The 21,828-nt window shown below is 41.7% G+C and overlaps 1 protein-coding gene across 2 annotated transcripts in view; it reads left to right on the forward strand.

Moving 5' to 3' along the window:
- KCNAB1 (potassium voltage-gated channel subfamily A regulatory beta subunit 1) overlaps positions 1–21,828 on the forward strand; it is a 228,950-nt gene that overhangs the window by 165,109 nt on the left and 42,013 nt on the right. For both annotated transcript variants that reach the window (XM_003416135.4, XM_023555364.2), the window contains exon 8: positions 6,858–6,944. In XM_003416135.4, the coding sequence (XP_003416183.1) occupies positions 6,858–6,944 (87 nt within the window). The remainder of the gene's footprint in view (positions 1–6,857; positions 6,945–21,828) is intronic.

Here is a 21,828-nt window from a genome sequence, read left to right on the forward strand (position 1 = left end):
GCTGCTGATTCAAGAAAGGCTTCAACTAAATAGATTCAAAGCACATCGGAAGGGGAAGAAAAATGCTATATAAGAAGAATCACAGTTGCCCGAGTTTCTTCCTGGGGTTGAGTGCGGGGAGTGGGTTGTAGGGGTATAGAGGGGAGAATGGGAATTCAAAAGAGGGGCTAAATGGCCTAGAACTCTTCTCATTTGCCAGTACTGCTGACATCAATAAGGCATTATTATAAGACTGGGTTTATTAAAAAACCTTATTGAGAAGTAAGTTTCAAACTACAAAAGCTCATCTACTTAGTATACAGTCATTGGTTAAGTAATAGCTACAGACTTGTGCAACATCACCATAATCTAATTTTAAAAGGTTTTCATCACCCCAAAAGGAAACCGTTTTCATGGTTCTTATTAGTGCAGCAGCTAGTCCTCGCTCCATGGCCAAGGACACTCTCTATCAAGTAAGTGACACTTTGAGGTTGTCACCATCAATCCCAGGCTGTAGAACCAGAGGAAGCTCCCAGACTCCTTACCCAGACAGAATCTCGTCTCAGGCCTTAGTTTTCCATTTGACACGATGAAGCCAAGCCCAAGCTGCCTCTCCAAACGGTTACCATTTCTGTACTCAGCAGGTACACCGTAACTTGTGTCCTACACCACTGAGTTGATCAGTGAGAAGCAACCCAAGTCTGCTGGTACCGTGAAGTGAATGGACAGGGCAGCTGTGTGCTGCCTCGAAAGTTCATGTTTTTCTCTTCTCTCTTTTTAAAAATCTAATTGATTAGAAGAGAGAGAGATTCAGAAAATGGTTCATGCTGGCAATCACCAAAGAAACACGAAATTGAAGACAAAAAGTGAAGAAGATCTGCTACTATGCTTTTCACGAATTGCCATTATTTTAACATTTACCAGCGTGTGTGCGTAATTTCAGGATTCTCTCTCTCTTTTTTGAGTCAGTTTTCTGTAGGCCTCATACAACTTAATGGAGATATCTTAAATTCCTTCTCTTTTTAAATCAGTCAGGAATTTTCTTAGAAACTAATCTCTCAGGATAAATAAACCTGTTCCGCTGAAATGCGAGCTGACCCAGATTCGAACTTTAACACAAAATTTCAAACTTTTGAGATTGCAAATTGAGATCATTTATTCTTAGGTTGTTGTTATTATCATCACTACTATTACTATTTTGCAATTTCACCATTTCAGCCAAAGACAAGAGCTCAGGACTGCTAGGTGGTCAGCCCAAAGGCAGGCTGAAATTACTTAGCAGTTATGAAAATTTTACAGAAAAGCAAGAACGTAAGATTTCTAGACCCAAAATAAAGTTTGAAGAGGTTTATGAAGTGTTATCCTCGGATTTCAGTGGACTCGTGCTGACATAGAGGCGACCTTGTCCAGCATTGGAGATTTGTGTGCACATTAAATTTGAGAAGCATTGTTAGAAGGTCAAACAGAAGTCCGATTCATGTAGCATTCAGGCCACTTGTGTGCTTGCTGACCTTGGCCACCTGAGTTAGCTTATATAGTATAAAATGAGCTTGACTTGTGCATAGTATATACATATATAGTTAATTCATATGAAAGGCCTTTTCAATGAATCTAACATCCTTAATTTAAGTCCAGCTAGATAGAACATTCTTAGATTCACAAGCTGGGGAAGGAAATTTCACTAATAGGTTTATTACTTCCATTTAGAATCCCAAGGTCCTTCCCAGCTCTAAAATTCTATTTATCCATTCAACCACCCCACAAACATTTATCAAGCCCCAATTATGCTACTGTTGGGATTTAGTGGGTCAGATTCTCTAACGCCTAACATAAAGGACTAGAAATACTTTGACAAGCAAATTGTACAAATAAATAAATCGTTTGTGTGTTTTTACAGTCCAAAGCTGTGTCTAAGTCTTCATTTGCCTTTTAGGTAAACAACAGCTTTGTTACGTGATTCCAAACACAAACCCACTGTCATTGTTTTAGGAAATAATTAGAGAAAGCTCTGCTGGAAACTCTTTAATGAATTGCAAATGTTAAGCCCTATTATCTAAATTAAAAAAAAAAAAAGATAATTTATGATTTTTCAATTAAAGAATAATTAAAAAAAAAAAGTCTTCATCACAGAATTTCTTTCCAGAGGACCAGGTTCACCCATCCAGGATAACCATGTTTCGCAAAGGGAGGCACAGCCATAGGTGTTATTCTAATACAGCACAGGCTTTATAAAAAGAAACGCGTGTCTTAATCTGTGACTGAGAAGATCTCCTGAAAAGAAGCTGGAAAATTGTATAGGAAAACAGTGCACGTTGTTAAGGCAGCGTTTCTTTCAAGCTAGATATGAAAGCAAGTCTGCAGTAGGTGTGAAGGATGACAAGGCAGCGTATTTCCATAGAACCCTTTGTAGAATCTTCGAGCTACTCATTTCCTTGTTTCTCCACAGCTGAACCAGCAACACTGGACAGCTGACCCACCACCAGCCACGCCAATCAGCCGGGGTGTCTGGAATAAGCTTATTTCTTTAGCGTCCTAGGAAACAGGCTTAAGTTGGACTAATGTTCACTTTCTATGAGTCGCAACTGACTCAAGATGGCAACGTGTTTGGTTTTGGGTTTTGTTCAACTTCAAAACCTAAAAGGAAAACGAACTTAGATTTCTGTGAGTCGGGATCAACTCGACGGCAACAGGTTTGTGTTTTGGTTTTATACTCACCTGAAAGCTCTTTCCTTTAATAACATAATTTGTTATCCATTTGATAACATCGAGGAATTTCTAGTAAACTTCTAAAGATCTCCTCGAGGGCAGGGAGCATTTCTCCCACCTCCCCTGTGTTCACCTCTCGCGAGTGCCAAGGGACAGGCTAAGGCCAAGAGTGCCTTCAGCAAGTGTGAGCCGCTGCCCGGAAGCACTCACCTCCTCAGGTTTTGATTAGCTGTCCGCGGCTCTTGTACAGTCAAGGTTAATGCGTTGTTGCATGTCTGCTTAAAACAATACCTGGCCCTGAGCCAGTGCTCAGCAAGCATTTCCTAAATGGAGATAGAATGTAACTGTTTATTGGAGATAAATCTTAGATGGCTTTCTCAAAGAAACCTTTGTTGAGCATGCCGTTATATTGCTATGATTTAGCTATTTCTACCTGATTTTTTTTTACCTGATTAAAGAATCCAAAGAGGAAAAAATACAACTACCTGATTTAGTTTGCAGTTGAATGAGGAATTAAAGTAGAAAGATCACCTAGCCCATTCTTTCTTGGACAGATGAAGAAACTGAGGCCCAGGGAGGTTAAGAGCCTTTCCCTGGGTCTTGCAGGCCAGCCCAGATTTGAACCCTGTATCCCAGACCCTATACCTCACCTGCACACAGACCTGTCCTCTGAATGCCAGACTGGTCCATCTAGCCACAAGGGCTCCATGCAGCTGACTGACGAGCTGCTCAAACTAATCACAGCCCAAAGGGAGCTTTTTACAGCCTTGCTGCCACCACCAATCTGCTCTTGCCTTCCTTCCCCATTCAAGTAGGAGTCCCCTCATTTTCAGGCCAAAGTCTAAGAGACATCCTTTATTTCTGTCCCCCAAACACCCTATATCAAGTACACCAGCAATTCCTCTTATCTCTACTTGCACAACTTTTCCTAAATGTGAACACTTCTAACCAACTTAAACCCACTGCCTTTGAGTCAGTTCCAACTCATAGCGACTCCTTAGGGTTTCCACGGCTGTAAATCTCTATGGAAGCAGACTGCTACATCTTTTTACCGCAGAGCCGCTGGTGGTTTTGAACCACCGACCTTTCGGTTAGCAGTCGATCTCTTTACCAACTTAGTAGAAGCTTATTCTGCTGTGGTAGTCTTACCCCATAAGTCATTCTCCATATAGCAGAGTGGATCGGTTCAAACTGGAAGTCTGATATCCTTTCCTTGCTTAACCTCCCCCCACCATGTTTTTCCATCTCATGTATAATAAACCTAAAATCAGTACCATGGATTACAGTACCTTATATGATCGAGACCTTCCAAAGTGGGCAGCGCCTCTTAAGTGCACGGTTTCCATTTACTCAACTTCAAAGCCAAGAGACCAGGTGAGTCACTGGCCTCATACAACACCTCATGTCTCATACTCTCACATGAATACACTAGAATCTCTGAATACCAAGGAAGAACACTTTCCAGAGAAAGAATTGAGAAATGAGGGAAGACTAAATACAACAAGGCTGGCCTTTACATCAAGCCCATGGCATTGCATGAGGGTGCACGGCATCATCTTGAACAATGAATCTATGCCAATAAATATTCCCAACATGCTCCATGGGGATGAAGGTCGTGTCCTTACATCTCTACATCCCAGCACAGTTTCAGAATGAAATCAGGACTCAATACATGCTTGTTGCTTGAAAGAGTAAATGACTTAAGTCACGACCAGTGTCTTAGTCACCTAGTACTGCTGTAATAGAAATACCACAGGTGGATGGCTTCAACAAACAGAAGTTTATTCTCTCGGTCTAGGAGGCTAGAAGCCTGAATTCAGGGTGTCAGCTCCAGGGGAAGGCTGTCTCTCTCTGTTGGCTCTGGAGGAAGGTCGTTGTCATCAGTCTTCTCCAGTCGAGGAGCTTCTCAGCGCAGGGATCCCAGGTCCAAAGGACCTACTATTCTCCTGGCTGTTGTTTCTTGGTGGTATAAGGTCCCTATGTCTCTCTGCTTGCTTCTCTCTTTTATATCTCAAGAGATTGGTTTACAACACAACCTAATCTTATAGATTGAGTTCTGCCTCATAACATAACTGCTGCTAATCCCATCTCATTAACATCATAGAGGTAGGATTTACAATACATAGGAAAATCACATCAGATAACAAAATGGTGGACAATCACACAATGCTGGGAATCATGGCCTCGCCGAGTTAACAGATATTTTGGGGGACACAATTCAAAGCATGACAACCAGTCTGTGAGATGCCAGTTCGCACAGCATCACAACGGTACTGTGTTAGCCGTTGTGTTAGCTTCTTCTCCTCGTTACTCTCAGCCCACACTGAGCTGTTTGGAAGACACACGGTGGGATGGAGCCATCTTTAGAAAGGAGGACGCCTGGTTTCAGTGTCAGGTGTGGACCCACTGTTGTTTTTAGTTGCTGTAGATTCATGTCGAATTCATGGCGACCTTGTGTATAACAATGAAACGTTGCCAGGTCCCGCACCAATGCACCAGAACTGTCATTGAATGCTTCCCTCCAAAACCAGAGTGTTCTTCGAAAATCTTTGGCGTTCAGTCTCTGGCACCTCTCACTCTGAATCTTTCTAGATGCGAATACCCCTGTTATAATTATCACAACATTTCTGTAGACCACTGTGCTGACAAAGTGCTAGACAACTGATTTCACTTGTTGTCTGGAGCAGTGACTCTGAAGGTGGTAGGTATTGTTATCCCTGCTGTAGATCAGACAACCGAGTCACAGTCCAAAAGGCAAAATAAAATAACTCAAGTGGGATCCCACAGCATTTGGGGGTAGAGGTTTCCAACCTTTTATACCTTGTGAGGCCCCATTATTGGTTTCTTGGTGATCCTGTTCTTCCTGCCCTTACCTCCTCCTCACATTCAATTGCTTACAAAAAGTGGTTCATATCAGAGTGTTTTTAAGGTAAATTTAATTTCGAACTGCCCCTTGAGATAGCCAGTGATACTGCAGGCCTAAAAGCCACTGCAGTTTCTTAGAGCAGGCCTTGCACCTCATAACACCCGTCTGCTCTTATCTCTTCATCGATGCTTTTAACAAGCTACCAGCACAGACAATCCTTTCTCAATGAATGAAAAATATTTCCAGAACTATCTTCAGCACTCCATTTTCCTGTCAGGAGAGTAATTACGGCTGGCCTATAAACCAGTTTGAAAAATCAAATTTAAATGAGCCAAATTTAAATTTATAAGAGCCTCATTTAACATGCAATTAACTTTATGCTTATAATAAAAGAAAACCTCTGCTCTTCCTGAGGAATTGAACAGGCTGATAAGGAAATGCTGTGCCTCATGGAAATGAGATAAAACGATTCTCGAATACTGTCATCTTTTGGTTGCATAATATTATATACAATAGATTCTATTTCAGGGAAGTATTAATTTTAGTAAAATTAATTGTTTCCGATGATTCACAGGAATAGAACCAAATGGCGAAGGTTGAAACATAGATTTTTGGTACTAGATTTTTTAAAGGTCTCACTCTCTGCTCTAAAGTCTCTATGCCATCTATTTGTTTCTTTCCAAAAGAATGGAGAATAATAGAAATGGTAGAGCTTAGCTATATTTTTGAGTCTTCAAACTTCGTTCCAATTAGTAAAATTTTGAGTAAAGTCTTCGTGTGCCAACTCTTTTCCGTTACTTTAAAAACCCATGTGTACATCAAGACGGGGTTAAGGCTATCGTTTATTTCTGATGTATTCCATTTTAATGGGTTTGATGTGCAATAAATATTATCTCTATCCCACTGTAAGCCATTAAATAATTCCAAGCAAACATTAATTTCCACTTTTCAAGAGGAAGGAGCACAAACTCTCAAAGAGAAGCTGCTTTTTATTCTAGATTCAGCTTCAGGCTCCTGCCGCATGAGTCACTGTGAAGGATCCTTACTGAGTGCCTATTTCCTGTGGGAAACCTCTTATTGAAAAAGGTCTCAGGTTTTTCTTTGTTGGAGCAAAGTCAACCTTTGACATGTTTTTAAAAGGTACAGCGGGGCCAATTAGCGTCATTGTATTCAATGTCTTGTTGAAACTAATCCAATGCCTTTTTAAAGGAAAAAAAAATGCAATTTTTTAAAGGGACCCAAACGTCTTTCTAACGGTTCTCATATTTGGGCTTTTTGGGTTTCTCCTGTCTGTGACTGTTGCCAGGATTGAAAGGCTCCCTCCAGAGGCTGCAGCTTGAGTACGTGGATGTTGTCTTTGCAAATCGACCAGACAATAACACCCCAATGGAAGGTGAGTAAAGAAATTTAATAAAAAGATTTTAAAACTATTGATGCTACCTAGAGGACTCATTCCACTCATTCCACTCGAACCAGGAAGTGAAATACACTCACACACTGATCTGACTGAATATGGAAAAATAAACACCTTTCTGGTCGATGTCTCTCCGGCCCCATATTTACCCTCAAAGCTGCTGCTCGGCGTTCGGCATCTTTCATCTGTTTTCAGCAGTTGAAGGAGCTGGGATTGTGGTGCCTGCTGGTACAGTGCTCGCTTTTCCAGGTTCATTTCACTTTTGTGATTTCACCAAGTAAAACCGTAAAATTAATGGAAGAGGGCGTTTGTAGCCCAGCCATCATTATTTCTGGTTAAATCCTCTGAGGGTCTTCCTGGTTTGTAATGACTCTAGGCCTGATTAGTTTTCGATCTGCAGTAACAAGCACTTAGTGGCACCATGAACAGAGAGAGGGTCTACAGGAGTGACTTCTGAAAAATGAGACCCTCATGCGTTGTTGAGTCTCAAGGATCTGCAGCATTTTGTCCCCCTTCTTTCACAACTGTTTGAAGACAATTGTTTAAGCTTCTCCCTGGGGAAGCTTCCAGAGTGTTTCTAAAACCAGATTGTACTCAAATTACATTTATTTACGGGACTGATTGAGAAAGAAGGCTGATTGAGAAAGAAGATAGTTTGGGAGGACAAGGCAAAAAGAAGGCCTTAGTTAACTGAGGTTTACAGTCATAGTGATCATCGCTTGCCTAAGGTGATTGAGAATCAAGATATTTGGGGAGGAAAGGAAAAGGAAATGTTCTGGTTAACTGAGGTTTATAATATGAACCGAATTTTAAATCATTCAAGTCGTGTACTCAACATAAAATTACACTGAAGATAATGTCACCCTTGATGAGTCACAAGACAGTTCAAGATCACGGGATAAATCAGGGCCTATGAAGATCATTCTTACTACAGGGTATTTCGTAGTCATAGAACCTAGAAATGACTGAAGTAGATAAGGATTTTTCTATATGTTGCATTTCTGACAAAAAATATTATGGAAATTATTTTCTGTGCTATTTAACTCTGTCAAATAGAGAGAAATGTTAAAAAATACATATATACCCAATTTTTTACCTTGGGTTTGCAGCTTTCCTGATTCTGGGTAAATAGTTTACTATGACGTAGTGTCAGCATTAGAGACTCTAAAGTGATTATCCATGGAACTGCCAGAGATGCGTTTTTTTTGTCAAAGCAAAGATTATGTATTGGACAAGGCAGACCATAAACATTTTATTAGTACATAAAATATTTGTTGTAAGGATAATATGAGGTCACACCATTCCCAATGACACTGAAACAGAGCACTGAAGCCATTTAGTCAGTGAAAGTGTCAAATTAAATGTAGTTTGGTGGGGACTATGAAAGGTTGGCACTGGAGAAAGATATGACCATCTGCTCCCATAAAGATTACACCTTCGAAACCCCATGGGGCAGTTCCACTCTGTCCTGTAGGGCTGCCACGAGTCAGAGTCAACTCGATGGCAATGGAATGAAAGGTTGGCATTGCTTCCCATTTTAAGTGCCTAGTGACTATTTTCTTACTTGAAACAGTATTCTTTCCTGTTACACCTCGTACAGGATAACAGAACATCTGGGAATCTCTCAAGGTCTTTTTGTACGTGCCCATCCCACCCCTACCTTTAATTTTAGGGACATACTGTAGGGTTCTCTTAAAAGGAAACATTGTAATTTGTATTATACTGATAAAAGAAGACTCCAGTAGGAGTCAAACTATCCGTAATAACAAGAAAATGGTGTCTCTCGTATAAGCATTGACGACCAAAAAATCTGTTCCCGTAGAGTGGATTCCGGCTCATAGTGCCCCAGTAGGACAGAGTAGGACTGCCCCATCGGGTTTCCAAGGAGCGACTGGTGGATTTGAACTGTTTATCTTTTGGTTAGCAGCTGAACACTTAACCACTGCACCACTAGGCATTGACTGGGTGTTTAGCTTTATTAGAAAGGAGCTTCAAGGTGTTTAAAAAATAATAATAATAATTGCTGCCAATGGAGTTTATAACTGCAGCAATGTCTAGCCTCTCCTGGGACGGAAGAAAATGAAGTACTCCCTGAGTTTCTTATATAAAATTTCACAAAGCAGAATAGGAGGCAATTTCGTCATGAGTCATTGTCCAAGTTCAGAAACTTAATGAAGAGGGTGTCAAACAATGTGCATTTACGGCAGCGGGTTTTTAAGGTCAAGGAACAAGGCATTTTGTGACTCAGCGACAGTCAACTACAATGTGCTGTGATGTAGCACAAGGGCAAGGGGAGGCCCACCCACGGCCAGCCCATCGCAACTCCAAGGCTTTTTCCTCTCCGAGGGCTTAGCAGGGACTTTCCACAGGCAATTACTCAGGCAAGACTTGTTCCTGATCTAAAGAGCTTCCCTCTGAGTGCTCCCCAGCTTTCAGAGAATGTGTATTCTCAAACTTAGTGTGGAGCCCTGGTGGCGCAGTGGTTAAGAGCTTGGCTGCCAAGCAAAAGATCAGCAGTTCAAATCCACCAGCTGCTCTTTGGAAACCTGATGGGGCAGTTCTACTCTTTCCTACAGGGTCACTATGAGTTAGGATCAACTTGATGGCAACAGATTTGTTTTTTAAGCTTAGTATACTCATTTATTCCTTGATGGGCCCAGTAGAAATGAAAGAGTTTGAAACTAATCTTTGGAAGCACATTTTCTACATTTAGTCTTTTCTACTTTACTGCAACAGAGAAAAGTACTGGTCTGGGAGGCTCATAGAGAGAGGACACAGGAAATAAAGAGACAAGGATTGCCAGGTGACCTTGGGTACATCTGCTGCTCTCTAAATGGGAAAAATGATGTATGAGATCTTTCTGGATTCATTTTTGCAATGATTTTGTAAATCACATGTACGTGTATGCAATCGAAAGTTATATACATAGCATGGAGTCTACCTTAGGGCTTTTTGGTGTTTCTAAAAACAGTACATAAGGTAAAAATTACTTATAATCAACATTATCCTTGAAAACCTACATTAATTCTTTGTTAGTCAATGATCCTCTATAGCCTGTCATTAATGACTCAATTTCTTCTCCAGATATAGTGACAAAACCATCACCAGGTATTTGACCAGTTATTTATTTATCTTTATGTGCATTTGTTGGTTTGTTTGGTAATGGCAGGAAAATCCTTAGTATCATTCACACTTTCCGTGTTTTAGCAACTTACATTGGTTATTTTAGGCTGAATTAAATCCATCCGACGTAAGTAACGTGACAGTGGTTGTCAAACACACAATTTTTAATTTTCGTCCATGAGATCTGCACTGTGTGTGTGTGTCTGGCTATTTCGCAGTAGATCATCTTTCCTGCCTTTATCCATTCCTTATCACCCCATGGAAACACAATATGTACTAACTTAGCATTTTTCTGAGCCCCCTATTTTAAACCTGGGGGACCTAAACACTTTGCTGATAACAGAGCACCATCCCACTCCACACTAACTCTTCTCTGTTGCTGATGACCAAGTAGAGAGGAATTTTAAGTTTTGGGGGCACTGCAGAGTCTCCAGACCCAACCCATGTAAATATTAAAGGTCACGTATGCCCACACTGGGTATCTCTAAGACATGTTTTAAATAACCTCGATTTAAATGATGTTAAAATGCAAATTTCATTCGACTGATGTGTACCATTAAAGAACGTCAATTGGGAGCATTTCTAAAACAAGCCAAGATGAGTTTCGTCCAGTTTCTACGTATCCTACAGCAACCAGTTGAGCCATAAAAAGATTAGCGGCATCACCTTCTTTGTAATACGTTGGCATCAAGCATCCAGTTAATTCTTGCCTCCCTCTCTTCCTTACAAAATCAATAGACAAAAAGTGAGTCCCCCCAAAAGAACGGCCGTAGATTCCAAATGCTCAGTCAGCGGAGAAAGCGGTGAGACACTTCCCTTTGCAATCTGCAACCCTGTGGGACATAATTAGACATTTTAGGGCCACGAGAAGACGTTCCTGACAACACAGGGAAACTTGTGTACTTTTTTCTCTGTCCTTCTTCTTGTTTTTTCTGGTTCACCTCATAGTAAGTCCCTTTTCTTTCACAGCATCTGCCATGCCATCTGTCTCTTCTACAATATCTGGCATTGGTGGCATGTTTTCCAATCCTAGAAAAAATCACCCCCACATCACATTTCTTCTTTCTTATGACGCTGCGTTCATCCCAGTAGAGTTGCTGACGATTCCTTGTGCTCCGTGATACTCGTACACTTAACTGTCTTGCGTCCATAAATCCCGACCATGTATTTCAAAATCTTCTCCTGAGTTCATTTTAGACAAAAGGAAATTCATTGCAACATGAGTCATGCTGGACTTGGAGAGACAGAGAGCATTTGTATGTCTGAGGAGTTTTTCTGGCTTGGTTTTCTATCATTCCCAAATGCCAGACTAATTTCTCCATCTATACTTTTCTCACAGTGCCAGGGAGGAAGTGGTGGACCCTGGTCATAAAAAGCGGCTGCAAACTATGTGTGCTGCTTGTAATAACAGCAAAAAGACAGCGCCCTGTTAGTTTATACACCTTTAAAAAAAAAAAAAAAGCAAAGGGAAAACCCCACGAATTTGTTGAGCTGAGAATATGATGATTTTTTAAAATTAATTTAAATGTTAATTTAATTTAAATTTCAAAAGACACTTGGAATTGAGCCTTATTGCTTTTCATTTAGGGCTTCTTGCCAAAACTAGTTAATTTCACAAAATCCCCGAGTCATTAAATTCTATTCCCATACGAATGACAATTCAAGGATTTTTGTTTTTCCTGCTAGCAGGCCAGTGCAGGCTTATAAAACAACTCAGAGGTCTTAATTTCAAGTAAGCGACACAAGATCAAAGTTCACTTCACTTACAGCCATAACATCATGTCAAACAACTCGTTCCATATTTACTTTTCCTAAACCATCTTTTTTAGCGTTGCCATGTACACTTGTCTTGACATCCAGGGATCTAGAGTGTCCAATGACAACTCACGAAATACCAGAAAGCTGTGACAGCAACATTGCAACATTCCAATTTTTCTGCATTTTGTCAGTTCTGGAAGCACTGGGCCTGGATATTTAGCATCCAAAGTAAAGTTTTCAGAAACTAAAATGTAATGACCTGAACTCTACAAATAGCATCTATCCATAATGAATCATCCCTTCAGCCTTTACACATTTTATCATCTTCCCTGAAAGACACCCCTGACCTCTCCCAACTAAACATAATAGCAGGAAGAAATGGTTTGCAAATAGTCACAGTACTATCTAATCGAAATATGATGGAAGCATAAGTCATTTGAATTACTAAGTAACTAGAATTTGCTAGTAGCCACATAAAAAAAAGTAAAAAGAAATAGGTGAGATCAATTGTAATAATATATCTTATTTTACCAATGTATCAAAAATATAATTTCAACATGTAAGTAATAAAAAAATTATTAACAGTATGTTTCACACTCTCATTTTCCTCATAGTAAGTCTTCTAAATTGGTTATGTATTTGATACTTACGGTACATCTTAATTTGGACTACCTGTTGCCCTTGAGTTGATTCTGACTTATATCGACCCTGTAGGACAGAGTAGAACTGCCTCATAGGGTTTCCGAGGACCGGCTGGTGGATTTAAACTGCCGACCTCTTGGTTAGCAGCCAAGCTCTTAACCACTGCACCACCAGGCCTGCTAATTTGGGACTAGCCAGATTTTAAGTGCTCATTCGCCACATGTGCCTAACAGCTACCCAGGTCTGTAAATTCTATTCCCAGTTTAGCGGAGCACCAGGCACATAGCAGGTGCTCAATAAATATTTATTGCATGGAAAGAAGGACAGATGATTGGAGGAATGAGTGAATAAATATCTGAGTGATTGAATAAATGAAGCTGTAAAGTGAAGTGGTCAGAGAGCCCTGGTGGGCAGTTCTACTCTGTCCTGTAGGGTCACTATGAGTCGGAATCAGCTTGACAACAAAGGGTATTTTTGGGTTTTAACATCTATGAACATTCAGGTACCTGGTCTAGTTCACCATGTTTCAAGGTGATATTACGAAGGCCATGTTGTTGGCTAACAGCGTCCTGACATTCTTATATTCCACTTCTTCTCATCTGGAATAATGGTAGCATACAGACGCTGGCTCTGTCTCCAGAAATCTGACTGATAGCTAACTGAGCAGAAATGAACGGAGGGGTGGCTCTGTGGCAGTGTTGGTGTCCCTGGGTATTACTATATCAAATTTAAATTATCTAACGCATTTTATTTATGACTCTGCTCAGGGTGCTCCACAGAGCTGCTGGTGTCCATCAGATCCATTTAATCTCCTGGCTTGAAAAGCTGAGACAGCTGAGTTTTCAAGAAATTAATTTGGAAAAAAAATATTTTCATATCCAAGAAGACGAGCCAAAGCCTACCAAGCCTGTGGCAAAAATCATGTTCCAATTTTACTAAATCAGTTTTGTTTCCATTTGAACTGCACATCCACCAAAAATTTCAGAGCTACTTTAGATCTGTTCAGTTGATGTTTCATCCTTCACAGAACAAGTCATGTCATGAACGGAGAAATTTATTTCATCTTTTCTAAGAAACAGCATGAGGGGACGGGTGGGTTCCCTTCAGGTTCAGCTGGATGGTTCAGCTTTTTAGAAAATCTTGTGTTTCTTTTCATTGTGAGCTTCCTTCTTGTTGGAGCAATCTTTCTGCAGAGTGGGCTGGGGCATTAGGCAGACAGCTTCAAATCTTGGTTTTGCTACCAGTTAGACACTTAGGGAAAGTTAACATTCTCAGCGAGGCTCAATTTCCTTACCTGAAAATGGAGGTATCCCAATAAAGCCACACCTGAATGAGTTCAAGATGTGGGTACAGCACCTTACACACAACAGAGGCAAGCGAACATAAGGCCCCTCTCTGCCCCATAAAAGAAAGAAAAACCAAACCCGTTGCTGTCGAGTTGATTCCGACTCATAATGACTCTATAGGACAGAGTAGAACTGCCCTACAGGGTTTCCAAGGAGCAGCTGGTGGATTTGAACTGCAAGCCTTTTGGTTAGCAGCCAAACTCTCAACCACTGTGCCACCAGGGCTCCTAGATGCCCCACAATCACATACATATGAAACTTTCTATGGGTCTTTTCTCAGAGGTAACCATGGGAGGTATCTAAGGTCCTTGTCTTAGTTATCTAGTGCTGCTATAACAGAAATACCACAAGTGGATATCTTTAACAAAGAGAAGTTTATTCTCTCACAGTCTGGTAGGCTAGAAATTCAAATTCAGGGTGTCAGCTCCAGGGGAAGGCTTTGTGTCTCTCAGCTCTGGGGGAAGGTCCTTGTCATCAATCTTTCCCTAGACTAGGAGCTTCTCAGCACAGGGACCCTGGGTCCAAAGGACATGCTATTCTCCTGGCTCTTATTTCTTGGTTGTATGAGCTTCCCCCCCTCCCCACCCCAGTCTCTCTGCTCACTTCTGTCTTTTATATCTCAAAAGAGATTGACTTAAAACACAAACTAACCTTGCAGATTGAGTCCTGTCTCATTAACACAACTGCTGCTAATCCCATCTCATTAACATCACAGAGGTAGGATTTATAACTCAGGAAAATCACATCAGTTGACAAAATGGTAGAGTGTCACACAATCCTGGGAATCATGGCCTAGCCAAGTTGACACACATTTTTGGGGGCACAATTTAATCCATGACAGCCCTCAAATTACAATGCAATAAAATTCATGTGGAAGTGAGCAAGCCACAGGGTCCGCCAGGGTAGTGTAGAAATCAAGGTTGACAACGGAATTTTCTTCTAGTCCTTTTTTTTCTCCTTGGAATTACAATGCAATAAAATTCATGTGGAAGTGAGCAAGCCACAGAGTCAGCCAGGGTAGTGTAGGAATCAAGGTTGACAACGGAATTTTCTTCCAGTCCTTTTTTTTCTCCTTGGAATTACAATGCAATAAAATTCATGTGGAAGTGAGCAAGCCACAGCGTCAGCCAGGGTAGTGTAGGAATCAAGGTTGACAATGGAATTTTCTTCTAGTCCTTTTTTTTCTCCTTGGAATTTTGTTCTGCAAATCCCCAAACCCAACCTAGTGCCGTCAAGTCAGTTCCGACTCAGAGCGACCCTATAGGACAGAGTAGAACTTCCCCATAGAGTTTCCAAGAAGCACCTGGTGGATTCGAACTGCCGACCCTTTGGTTAGCAGCCACAGCACTTAACCACTACGCCACTGTGCAAATCCCCATGCCCCTTAAATTGATTTAACCCTAAATTTTTCAGGGTTAATCTTCAGCCTGAAAGATAATCTTGTGCCTGTGACTTTATTTCCAAAGAGGTCTGTAGAAAAAAACTCAATAATAGAATTTGTTCATTTATTCAGTTGATACTCATTGAATATCTGCTGTGTGCTGAGCACAGTTCTAGGCACTGAGGGAAGCAGAAGTGACTAAATCGGACAGAAATCCTGCCCTTATAGAAATCACATTCTTATGGGGGAGAAAGCGATAGATTAATAAGAAAGATACGTTAGATAGTAATAATACTAAAAAAGCAAAAACCAAACAAACCCATTGCCTTCAAGTCCAGCTCATAGTAAACCTATAGGACAGAGTAGAACCACTCCATAGAGTTTCCAAGGAACACCTGGTGGATTTGAATTGCCAGCTTTTTGGCTAGCAGCCATAGCACTTAACCATTACACCACCAGGGTTTCCAATAATACTAAGGAGATAAAAATAAACCCTGGGAGGGAGACAGGAAGTATGGGAGCAGAGGGTAGGTTTTAGTTAGTGTGGCCAGGGAAGGTCTCACTAGAAGTAAATGAGGGAGAAACTTAGCCTGCCCCAAAATAGGGAGGGCATGGCTTTGGAGTCAGACAGACCCTAATCCAAATCCTAGTTCTGTTTCTTACTAGCTGAGTGACCTTTAAGTTATTTAACCTCTCTAGTCCTCGATTTCTCTCGTCTATAAAATGTGAATAATAATATCTACTGAGACGGAATCGACTCCATGGCAATGGGTTTCTTTGTTTGTTTGTTTTTTAATAGGGTTATTGTGTGGATTGAAGCCCTGGTGGCATAGTGGTTAAGAGCTGTGGCTGCTAACCAAAAAAAGTCAGCAGTTCGAATCCACCAGCTGCTCCTTGGAAGCCCTATGGGGCAGCTCTACTCTGTCCTCCAGGGTCGCTATGAGTAGGAGCTGACTGCAGGCAACTGTTTTTTGTTGTTGTTGTTGTGTGACTTAATTGAGGTGATCTATTTTTTTTTTTTTTTATATAAAGTGCGTAGATTGTTGCCTCTTGGTAGTAACTCCTCAGAAAGTCAGAGCTGTCATTCCTGTTACTGTTTTCATAGCCCTGGTATGAAAACGTCCTGTGAGAAATTACCTTGAAGCAACGGCAGCCCCCAAGTCCACCATCGCGCTGCCCTAGAGGTCTCAGAACAGAAAGGCTCACAGAACAAATTAAGACACTTGAATCACGTGGCACATTAATCAGTTCAAACACGCGGTGAAAAACAAGGGCAAGGCAATGGGGCTGTGAACACATGGAGGGTAGAGAACAAGCAGGTAGAAGAACCAGACTACTTGAACCTTGGGACACATGGTGTTCATATATCCTGTTTTCTCTCCCTCTCCTCCTTCCCTTTCACTCCCCCTTCCTCTGTCTCCCTCCCTGTCTCACTCTTCCTCCCTGCCCCTTCCTCTCCTTCTCCCTCTCTTCCCCCCCATCCCCATCACCATCCCACTCCACCTCTCTGTCTCCCTCTTTCTCTTCCCTCCCCCTTCCCTTCTCCCACCCTCTCCCCCCTCCCTCTCTTCCGCCCACCTCTCCTTCTGCCTCCCTCTCCTCTCCCCTCTTCCCTTCCCCCTCACCCTTTCCATCTCCTCCTTTCCGTTTTCCTCTCCTGCTCCCTCTCCTCCCTCTCTCCCTCCCCACCCCACACTGGCCCTTCCCCATGAGGGCATGGTAATTAGGGCCAGAGTTGGAGTTTCAGCAAGGTGCCTTGAGGTTTCGGCAGATGGAAGGTGGCTAAGTCAATAGCACACTTGCTTTATCAGAAACACACGGGGACAAGCCCACCAGGCCGTTAGCTGTAACTCTTCATTAGCCTGAGGAGCAGCTATGGACTGGCTTTATTTGCATTTCTTGTGCAGGGGGTTTTGAGGCTGAAATGGACGTCAACGATGAGTGGCCAATTTAAGACCTCACTTAAGTCCTCATATGTTTTTTTAGTGTATCACGAATGCTGGGTGCCATATGCATACGGATGCATCGTGAGTATCAGGTCATTCCATCCCTCCCTTTATACCTCCAGCACACACGTTCTCAACTTTGTGAGTTCTGCCTATGTCTCACAAGTTAGTTGCTTCTCTACCCAGTGTCATTTATCCTCCCTATTTATGAGCTGTCTTATGTTCTAAAGCAGAATTAAATTATCTTAAATAATATAGCAAAGCACATGAAAGTTCACCACTCGTCACTGTTGACATGCTTTGCAGTCTTCTGTTGTTATTGGGTGCCATCAAGTTGATTCCGACTCAGAGTGACCCTATGTGTGCAGAGTAAAATGCTCCATACGGTTTTTTTGAAGCAGATCACCAGGCCTGTCTCGCGAAGGCACGGCTGGGTGGGTTCGTAAACGCCAACCTTTTGGCTAGTAGTGGACCTTAACTGTTTATGCCGCCCAGGGACGCCTGCAGAGCCTTCTGTTGTTGTTCGGTGTTGTTGGGTAGATTCTGACTCACAGCGACCTTGTGTAATGGAGTGCAACTGCCCCATAGGGTTTTCTAGGCTATAATCTAGGTCACCAGATCACCAGGTCTTTCTCCCTCAGAGCTGCTGGGTGGGTTCAAACCACTAACCTTTCAGTTAGCAGAAGAGCGCTTAACTGTTGCACCACCAGGGCTCCTTGTTATGAGTCTTCTAGGCCCACTGAAAAATTTTTCAAAGTTAACAGAAGCCCCGGAACTTCCGTCTGCATACCACTCAGACACGCTATCAGACATCTACTGAGCAAAGCCCTGGTTAACAAGTTATCTTTTTCCAACTGGGTTCCACAGAGAGAACAGGAGCTTTAGAAAAATGAATAGAGCATACTGAGAAGCTAAGGTTGCCAAGACTGCAGAAAATATGTGAAGTAACAGCTGGCTTGGAAGAAAACTGTATTCCAAATAACAATGTGTAGTCAGGGGCAGACTATCCAATAGGCAAGGTAAGCACGATGCTTACCTTGCTTACCAGATCACCTGTAGTGAACAATTTCACATTTTTTTCACCACGTCAAAGACTGTGCTTCTAGGTATGGTTGGCATCTGTCTCTCTCCCAGCCCCACAGCACCTTTCTACAGAATCAAAGCTTCTTTTCAAATTTACAATCCCTAAAAGGGGCAGATGACCCAGTAAGCAAGGTAAGCATGGGCTTACTTGTGCTTACTTACTAATCTTAAGATGTGGTGTGTGTAAAGAAATTTTGAAATTTTAGGTACCTGAGAAGATCTAAAATGGCTGTCTTGAGGTTTGAATGCTACTCTGTGGCTAGTTCTGTTTCCACCCTAGCAATAGCCATTTTCCATGCTGTTTCAAAGAGAGGAATGTCCAGTAACAACAATACAACTACACTGGGACATTCCCATCCGCTTGTCATATATTCTTATAGGACACCATAACCAATCTAAGAAAGATATGTATATCCTTTTAAGCCAACTACCTTATGAGCTTGCATTATAGGAAGTCCTGCCCTGCAAGATCCCACCACAGGAAGGCCTGCCACAGGAAGTCCTGCCTTAAAATGACCTAATAACAATCAGTAAATGTCTTTCCATGTTCTAAGCCTATAATTACCAATCAAGTGATGTCTTTCACTGATCTAAGTTTGTAAATACCAATCAAGTACTGATCTTCAGGTTCTTTGTTTCCCCTTTCTAAAACATCACTGGTTAGCCGCCATATTGGATTACTGGATTCCACCACAGGGGGTTCAGACTATTCCTAGCTCCAGTTGTCTCTTTTATTTTAATAAATCTCTCAATTTCACATTGATCAGAGTATGAATAGTTACTCTAGGACAGGTGAAACCCATGTGAAATTGTTCACTACAGATGATCTGGTAAGCAAAGTAAACGCCATGCTTACTTTGCCTATTGGATAATTCAGCCTTGAGCATAGTCATCTGATGCTTTATTTTGTACGTTAAGTCCTAGTGGAAAGAAAGGATACTGGAGAAGAATGTGCTTGTATTCCTGCAATTTAGCTCCTTCTTCTATTCTCCCCACTCCCTACCCCTGCCACCTGCCTTTTTTTCTTTCTTCATATCTTCAGGCAACAGTGAAAGCAGAGGAGACAGAACCCTGCCATTAGTGAAATACAAAAGGAGAAGCAAGGCGGACACACGTGTCTGGGGGCCTGTCCTACCTCCTCACAAGTTTGTGGCCCTCGCCAAGCTCAGAAAGGGTGTCTCCTCCCATCCCCATAAAGTTGTTTTTAGTCAGGGGGAAAAAAAGGGAATAAGGCTTCTTCATGTCACCCCAGCTGTCAGGTGAGAAATAGAGCTGCTTAGTATTCTGAGGCTGTAGGCTTGTGACTCATGTGAACTTCCTTCTGTGAGAGTTGTCATCTCCCTGGAAGATATCTGAAGTTGTGACAGGATCTAACTCCGTATTCTGAGGGGATGTCGACTCAACCTCTGGGGAATTTAGTTCTGTAAGTTCTTCATTGTGCTGCAGCCATCTGCAATGATGTGCGTAGGACTTGGAGCCTGGTATGCTGCCACCTCGGAGCTCTCTAGCCCGAGCAGGTGGATCTGTGGAATTTAGGATCCTGCTACTTAAAACCCGTTGCCCTTGAGTCAATTCTGACTTATGGTGACCCCATTTGTTACAGAGTAGAAATGTGCTCCATAGAGTTTTCTTGGCTGTAATCTTTATGGAAACAGATCACCAAGCCTTTCTTCCACGGTGCCTAGGTGGGTTCAAACTGCCAGCCTTTAAGTTAGCAGCTGATTGAAAACCACTTATACCACCCAGGGACCTAATCCTCGTACTCAGCAGCGTCTCACTCTGAGGGCTTACTGGCATGGCTGATACACTTTGTTTTAGTGAGATGAGCAGAGCCACCTGTATCACTGCTAACCTACAATTCTCAGACGCGGGGATACAAAAAAATGCCCTTAAGCTTCTCTCCTAATTTCTGTACAAAATGAAGTAATGAGAGAGTAAATGGGTTTGTTATGCCCTTCTCGAGTGTTCAATATCTGTAGTGAAAAATGGATGGGATCCACAGTTAGAGGACAAGGGTGTCCGTCTTAAGTGTGTGGTCTTGGTTGAATTGCTCAGGCTTCCTGCTTCTTAGGTTTTCATTTATAAAATGGGAAGGATGCAGTGGCTAAGCATTTGGCTGCTAACCAAAAGGTCAGCAGTTCAAATCCACCAGGTGCTCCTTGGAAACCCTATGGGGCAGTTCTACTCTGTCCTATAGGGTCGCTATGAGTCAGAATCGACTTGAGAGCAGTGGATTTGGTTTTTGCTTGTTTTGTTTTAGCTATTTCCAAGATTGTTGTGAAGATAAAATGAGATAAGTGGAAATGTTTTATAAATTATAATGCAGCACTGTACAAATATTTTGGGGTTGCTGTTGTTGTTTTTGTGGAGCCCTGGTGGCACAGTGACTAAGAGCTACAGCTGCTAACCAAAACGTCAACAGCGTGAACCCACCAGCCACTCCTTGGAAACGCAGTGGGGCAGTTCTACTCTGCTCTATAGGGTCGCTGTGGTCAGAATCAACTCTATGGCAATGGGTTTGGTTGCTTTGGTATTATTGTTACATATGTTTATTCTTTTAGAAATATATATGCCTAAAAAAACCAAAAAACCAACCTGTTGCCATCAAGTCGATTCCGACTCATAGCAACCTATGGGACGGAGTATGTGGGGCCCCATAGAGTTTCGAAGGAGTGCCTAAGATGCAATAATTGAAGTTTCACCCAGACACCAAGACATAATTGAATTGAATTTCAAAGTGAGATGCTAAATCTCCATTTCTATATTCTCAAAGGAAATGGGCAAGAACTAGTTTTATGACTCTTCCTGCCCTCGACTTTTTATTTTGAGAATTTAAACTTAAGTAAAAGTTGAAAGTATAAACACTCAGTACCGCTAGATTTACCAAACTGTGCCATGTTTTGCTTCAGCTGAACCCTCTTTTGCTCTCTCTCTCTCTCGTTGTGGTCTTTCACCCAAAAATACTCTCTAGGAAATGTCCTGAGAACAAGACATTCTTCCATGTAAACATAATAATACAGTCATCACATCACTGATATCTAATATACAATCCATATTCAAATTTCCTAGATTGTCACAGAAACATCCTGATATCTAATATACAATCCATATTCAAATTTCCTAGATTGTCACAGAAACATCCTTTATTTGTGTGTTTTGTTGCAGAAGGAGATGGGTCCCTGGTTTAATTAATAATCCCATATTGCCTTTAGTTGTCATGGCTCTTTAATCTCCTTTAAAATAGTTCCTCTGCCTTTTTTTTTCCCTCTTTAATGGCAATGACGTTAAAAAAAATAAGTGAATATACCCAGGCCAGTTGTTCTGCCGAAAGTCTCTCAATCTGGATTTGTCTGATTACCCTCTCATGATTGGATTAAGATTTTAGCCTTTTGGTAAGACCGCTACCCAGATAATGCTGGGTCCTTCTCACTGTGTCCCTCAGAGGGTCCAGGAGGGACACTGGGTTCCATCACCAGTCATGTTAAGGTTGATCACTCAGTTAGGATGAGTCTGCCAGGTTTCTCTACCGTAATGGTACCTCTTAGACTTTGTAATCAATAAATAACCTGGAATATGATTCACTG

Source organism: Loxodonta africana, chromosome 23, assembly GCF_030014295.1.
Source record: "Loxodonta africana isolate mLoxAfr1 chromosome 23, mLoxAfr1.hap2, whole genome shotgun sequence".
Lineage (NCBI taxonomy): Eukaryota > Metazoa > Chordata > Mammalia > Proboscidea > Elephantidae > Loxodonta > Loxodonta africana.